This window comes from Rutilus rutilus (assembly GCF_951802725.1).
Source record: "Rutilus rutilus genome assembly, chromosome: 3".
Classification (NCBI taxonomy): domain Eukaryota; kingdom Metazoa; phylum Chordata; class Actinopteri; order Cypriniformes; family Leuciscidae; genus Rutilus; species Rutilus rutilus.
This window is the reverse complement of record NC_140211.1, coordinates 7,832,202-7,838,637: the sequence shown is the minus strand read 5'-3', so window position 1 is coordinate 7,838,637 and position 6,436 is coordinate 7,832,202. Positions and strand designations below refer to the sequence as shown.

The 6,436-nt window shown below is 35.2% G+C and overlaps 1 protein-coding gene across 1 annotated transcript; it reads left to right on the top strand.

The window, feature by feature from the left end:
• The first annotated feature begins 1,887 nt into the window (after positions 1 to 1,887).
• Positions 1,888 to 3,318, top strand: LOC311286900 (growth-regulated alpha protein-like). The gene is made up of 4 exons (XM_084403345.1): positions 1,888 to 2,047; positions 2,135 to 2,261; positions 2,833 to 2,898; positions 3,061 to 3,318. Exons 1-4 carry the CDS (start codon positions 1,978 to 1,980, stop codon positions 3,128 to 3,130), a joined length of 333 nt encoding a protein of 110 aa, XP_084259471.1. The 5' UTR covers positions 1,888 to 1,977; the 3' UTR covers positions 3,131 to 3,318.
• The last annotated feature ends 3,118 nt before the right edge of the window (positions 3,319 to 6,436 follow it).

Sequence of the window (6,436 nt, the reverse complement as noted above, 5' to 3'; positions counted from 1 at the left end):
AACTTTGTTATCTGATGTTAAGATTTAAAATGATAGAAAAGAAATGAGAGCTGATCTTGTCAGCACAAACACAATCAGATTCCCGTCCAATACCTGATTGTACAGCTGTGCAGTGCCAAAATTCACATCTGAAAATGTCATCTGTTCCCTTTAAGGACACATTCACCTCTGATATTTTCTCTTTTTTTGAACTGCTTGGACTAGTTCAATTAGTCATCAGCAGTTTCACTAGTTTTGCACTGTTGCAATGTTTTTCCTAAAAGGGACTGATGAAAGAGCAAACTGATACAAGCAACAAAACTTCTGCTTAACTGAAGTTTGGCAGATGCAACAAACCAATTGCCTGAAAATATCATTTTAAAAGGTTTTTCCAAGCATGTCTGTTTGGACTACCAATATTTATGTTAGAGTAGAATAAAAAGCAAATCATTCAGAATTATATACATATGTTTTTATGTGTGTTTGGACCTGGTGGAATGTATAAGCTTATAAAACATTCATAATAACTTCACCCAAAATTTTTTATTCTGTCATCATTTACTCACCCTGAAGTTGTTCTGACTAAACCTGCATGAATTTCTTTCTTCTCCTGAGCACAAAAGAAGATATTTTGATGAATGTTGGTAACCAAACAGATGATGGACCCCACTGACTTCCATAGTTTTTTTCTTTTTTCATACTATGGAAGTCAATGTTTAAATTTATGAAACCTACACATTCTTTTTCTAAAAAACCTCTTAAATGTTGGTCTATGTACAGTTGCTCTACAAACACACAAACACATTAAGACATTAGTTTGTTTTAATTATTTTATTTTAATTTCAGAATAATTGTGTGTATTCGTGAAAAAGATTGTGTGTATTCACAAGTATGTTTCTAAACAAAACGCAGCCCCAGAGGAAAGGAACAAACATGTGTATGAGCATAGGAAAGATGCTTGATGTATTTTACAGAATATCAAACATATAGATGAAAAAAGTGTGTAAAGCCACAGTTCACTTTCAGGTCAAAACGGTCCAGAACGCAAAAGGTGTAACAATTTAGTTTAAAAGGTTGTTAAAAAATAAGTGATATTTATCTTAACACACTTAAAAGATTTCATCTTCATACTAAAAATTATGGATAAAAAAAATAACAATCTTTTTTCTGGGTCAAAATAGACTCGAATGCAATAGGAGAGTTTATGGCATCAACATGTTATTCAGAGGCCCAAACTGAGCTTTTTTTATTTATTTCGAAATTCTGAAAGCTTGAATGAGATCTTTATAACAGTATAGCAGACTGCTTCCATAAAATGCATATAAATATCAGTTTTCACTTGATATCTCCCAAAATGTCTTATAATTAGATATGTAAATACTTAGTTTTATGATCAAAGTTCTGTAGTTTGTATCAACACAATAATTATTGAGAGATGAACAAATAAACATTCCTCAAAAGCCTGATGGATCATTTCTGATACTCAGATTTGAACAAAATGTATGAATATTCAAGTAAACCATAGTTGCATCAGTCTTGTAAATGTTCATCTTGAAATATCACTAAAGTTATTCTTATGTTTACTTTATAAAAATCAGTAAAGATTTTCACAGCAAAAAAAGAACCACAAGCTGAAAGCTGGACATTTTTACAATTAAACTAAAAGGCATTTAACTTGCCAAAACTAGTATGAACTATCAATCAGACGACAGAAGGACTGTAGTAGATTGTGTGCAACTGCAAGTTTCAGCAAAGTTTTGATAATGTTGATGGCTTGATCGGAAATTACAATAAATAATAGCCACTGAGAGTGACAGCGAGAAAGATAGAGTTCCTTGGAAGAGAAGATTAGTCGGGAACCATAATTGCGCAACACACTCTCGTGTCGTGAGAGAGTTTCTCTCTTTAAAAGGGAGAGTGCAGCAGGCCTGTGTTAGACTACAGCAGACGCTCACTTCACACGTTTACTGGCATTTCTCTGCACAACGCTGATTCAGAATGATGAAGTTCACCGTAACAGCCTTCGTGTTTCTGATCTGCACCGCTGCACTGCTGTCCACAACAGAAGGTAAGCAGAATATAACATTCATAAACTGTGTTTTAAATCCATTCATTTGCAGATATTTACACCAACTCTCTCTCTCTGTCACTGCAGGAATGCCTCACATCAACAGGCGCTGCCTGTGCATTCAAACACATTCAGGCCCACCAATTCGTACTGGAAGAATACTCTCGTTGAGGGTGATTCCTGCTGGACCACACTGCAAAAATGAGGAGATCATGTGAGTGTTCCACATTCCTCTTCTTCTTCTTCTTCTTCTTCTTTTTCTTCACCTCAGGAGTTCACATGTGTGGTGGACACTTGTTGATGCTTTTTTCACTAATTTGAAAGATTTAAGCCATCATATTAAAAGGTCTTTAAGATCATTAGAGTGGCTGGTAGCGTGTGAAAAAAACCTGATGATGATACATGATGTTTCGTCTGAATGAATGAATTTGAGGCTTAATTTATTCTCCTTCATGTTGTTTCAAACCTGTATGGCTTTTATTTTCACCAGATGTTTAGCAGAATGCCTGAGCTGTTCTTCTGTAAAATAAAATAAAAGGTCTTGCTTTATATGGAAAAGAGCAGCTTGGATATTCTGCTATAAATAACTACTTTTGTGTTCTACGGAAGAAGAAAAAGTCAGAAAAGTAAATAGAAAATTTACTTGAGAGAATGTCCATTTTTTGGGGGGTGAACATAATTTAACGATAAAATCATGATTTACCAGAATGTCACGTATTTTTTCCTTACAGTGGTCTTTCAAAATAATAATAGATTTTAAATAATTATCCATTTGTTTCTTACAGTGCTACATTGAAGAAAGGAATGACGTGTCTCAATCCTAGTGTAGACTGGGTGATTTCTCTCAAGGAGTAAGTTTGTCTATGATGATGTTTTGCTTTTATTATCTTCTTATTATAAGTGAAATCAAATCATGCTAATGAATCATTTTAACTCATACTTTTAAACTTGGACATTGCAGCACTTTTCATCCTTCAGATTGTAATGTACTGTGTGTCTCTTCATGTTTGCAGGATTAACAAGAGGAACGTAAAAGGGGAACTAAAGGAAATGATTAATTCAACTATTACTACTGTAATATAGAATTTTCTATTTAGTTTATCATCTCTTGGTGATAAAGTATCGAATGTGAAAACATGCTTTTGTTTAAGAAACTGTGAATTGTTTTTGTATATATATATATTTATTGTATCACTGAATTATATTTTATATGTTGATATAGTTTTGCATTGTTTTTTTAATGATGACACTTATACTAGCAATAAAAGATGTTTTAATTGTCAAAATTGATTTTTTTTGTTGGTTTTTATTGTGCCATTTTGTCATCTCGCAAAACATTACCAGGTTACTGTAGATTACAACATGAATTCAGTATTATTCCCTGAGCTATTCACCATCATGTCATTCCAAACCCGTATGACGTTCTCGGCCCAATGACGAAATCCAACGTTGTGGGCGAAGGTATAATGCGTGTCTTTTCAGTTTTCTGTGAAGTTCACTCAATTTGTAGACTCACTCAAATCTGTATCTCATACTTTCAATTATTCGTTCATTAAGGGACCCAGTATCACTTTGGAACTGTAGTCGGCCGAATATCACGAGCTCACTATAAAATAGTAAGTTCTGAAACAGTCAGAGGATGCAGTGTGAACTATTTTACCTTTAAGTGGTCGCTCTCTGCTGACTCATAACAAAAAAAATAATTTTTAATAGTCGTGAGCTGCAACTTGCTACAGTAAGTCAGTGATAGACAGAAATCAGAAGGTCTCCTTAATGATTTGCTCCATGCTCCATTCATTAGTGCCTTCAGTTTGATCTATCCTGGATGGAGATTTGAGGTAACACCAGACTCCACATTGATCTATATTAAAGTAAGAAATGCACCTGACAAAGGCACACAGTGGTGTGTGTGGGTGTGTGTGAGTGTGTTGCGAGTGCAAGACCCAGGAAGACACTGACACAGCACTGCATGGTTACAGGTTCCCAAAGACTGCTCTGCCACTTACCCTTATGTATGCAGACCAGAACAAAAGGCTTGTACAAATATTTTTAGAGTAGTTTTGGGTCTATTCATGTATACCTCAGGAGAGAATTATCAGATATCTTGAAGAGACACACCCCAAAAATGAGAACAGAATTCTCCTAAGTTTTCAATCTTTCTCATAATACCAATGACTGCAATGAAATTAAGACCATTTTACCAATCGCACTGAGACATTTAAAATGATACCAAACATAAAAAGGAAAAAAAACAATAGGTTCACGAGATGCATAATATGTGATAGACATTCTCAGTGAACTTTAAGTGACTTGAATCAGGGGAAAGGAAGGGAGGAGGGAGAGAGGGATGCACAGATAAGGAAGGAGAAAAGTTTGGACATGGTGATATTAAAAGTATCCCAGAACAGACTTTCCGAAATGCTAACAGAAATGAAAGACTTTGCCTTTAGATTAACTTTATATTTTCTTACCTGGCTGATACTTCTCGCTCTGACATGCACCTTGCCACCTTCTTCGCACGCCGTCTTCATCCAATAGCCTATGTTGGAAATCGTCACATCCGTTTTTTATTTGAATCGCAAAATTAAACCCTTTACATTAGTTAAATGTAATTTGTAATTAAAGTGATAATTAAGTTTATTGGAAAATTATTCAGGTTAAGTTAATTAAACGCAACACAATAGTGTTTTGGTGGTAAAATAAATATGTGTGTATTACTTCAACAAAAAATATTTGGGTAAAAAGAACAGTGCCACAAAACCACTGTTTTTTTATTATTATTTGTTTATTTTTTTGAGTTTGTACTGTGTACTGTGCTCTTGAGGTCTTCTCTCCAGCGTGCGTTTTATTGCTTTATTGCAGAGTGCGTTTTATCTCAGCTATTGTCTTGGCAGGAAAATCAAGTCTTACAATCCGGAAAAATGTTACATGCAGTTACAATAAACAGACTGAATCTTTTCAAAAGCATCATAAATATGTCAGAAATGTGGACTATCAAACTCATGCATACATCTGAAGCCATTCAAGTTATTGAATCTCATGACATCTGCTCTCATTTACATGTTAATGCACTCTTAAAAATAAAGGTTCCAATGGGTTTTCACAACGATTCAAGAACCGCTTTTGGCTCCCCAAAGAACCTTTCAGTGAACAGTTCTTAAAAAGAAAATTTCTCTTAGTGTAAAAAAAGCATTCTAAAAATCTAAAGAACCTTTTTCAACTATAAAGAACATTTTGTGGAATGGAAAGGTTCTATAGATGTTCTTAATGGAACCATATTGTCACGCTGTGGTTCTCAAAAAGGACGATGGAGGCAATGGATACAAAAAATAACAAGATGATTTATTCTAAACAACAATTAGTAAACACAGTGAAACAGTGTGATCCAACACAAATAGTGTGTGCTAACCACAAACAATTACCGACAATGAACATGGACACGAGAGGAACTTCTGAAGAACAATGATGACACAGCTGAAGACAATGAATGATAATGATGATGTAAGAACTGATTTTCCTGCTAAGACAAAACTCACCCTGCAATAAAGTCATAAAACGCACCCTGGACAGCAGATAGCAAAGACAGAGCACAGGACATCGCCTGTACAAACTTTTCTTCTTCCTTATCTCTGCATCCCCCTCTCTCTTCCCCTCTCCCTCCTCAAGTCACTGAAAGTCCATTAAGAATGTCTGTATATCACATTTTAAGTGTCTCAGTGCGATTGGTAAAATGGTCTTAATTTCATTGCAGTCATTGGTTTAATGAGAAAGGTTGAGAAATTAGGAGAATCAGTTTCTCCTCTCTGGGTGATATCTCTTTAAGATATCTCAAGAAACCAGGTGCTACCCCCCTGGGGTACATGGATTGGCCCAAACAACTCTAAACAATATTTGTATAACCCTTTTGTTCTTGTCTAGGTATTTAAGGCTAGGTGTCAGAGCAGTCTTGGGGGACTCTTTACCAGGAACCCCCATACAGTGATGTTTCAGTGTTTTCCTGTTGGAAAGCCCTGACACATCACTGTGTGTCTTTGTCAGGAAAACATTACTTACTTTTAGAGTCATCTTTGAGTAAATGATGTCATGTATTTATTATTTCTGAATTGGCTTTTAATCATTTACCTCTGTAATTGGCATGATACATTTTTACCTGACAAATAAATATTACATCTTGATTTATTCTGAAGTTTTCTGAAATCATTATTTTAGTAGACTATGAGGAGGCTGGTGCTACCGCAGCTCTTAGGTCAAACTAAAGGCGCATATGAATGGAGCAGTAGGCAAGTCATCTGAAGACCTTTTGATTTCTGTCCATCACTGACTTGGCAAGTTGTACAGAAGTGGATAAATAAACTACACTTTTTTGTATGCGTGAGCAGTAGGCAACCG

Excerpts from the sequence above, each read along its gene's own strand:
- LOC311286900 (XM_084403345.1), top strand. The coding sequence starts at position 1,978 with ATGATGAAGTTCACCGTAACAGCCTTCGTGTTTCTGATCTGCACCGCT. Across the intron at positions 2,262-2,832 it reads TGCAAAAATGAGGAGATCAT|TGCTACATTGAAGAAAGGAA; the intron begins GTGAGTGTTCCA and ends TGTTTCTTACAG. Across the intron at positions 2,899-3,060 it reads TGGGTGATTTCTCTCAAGGA|GATTAACAAGAGGAACGTAA; the intron begins GTAAGTTTGTCT and ends TCATGTTTGCAG.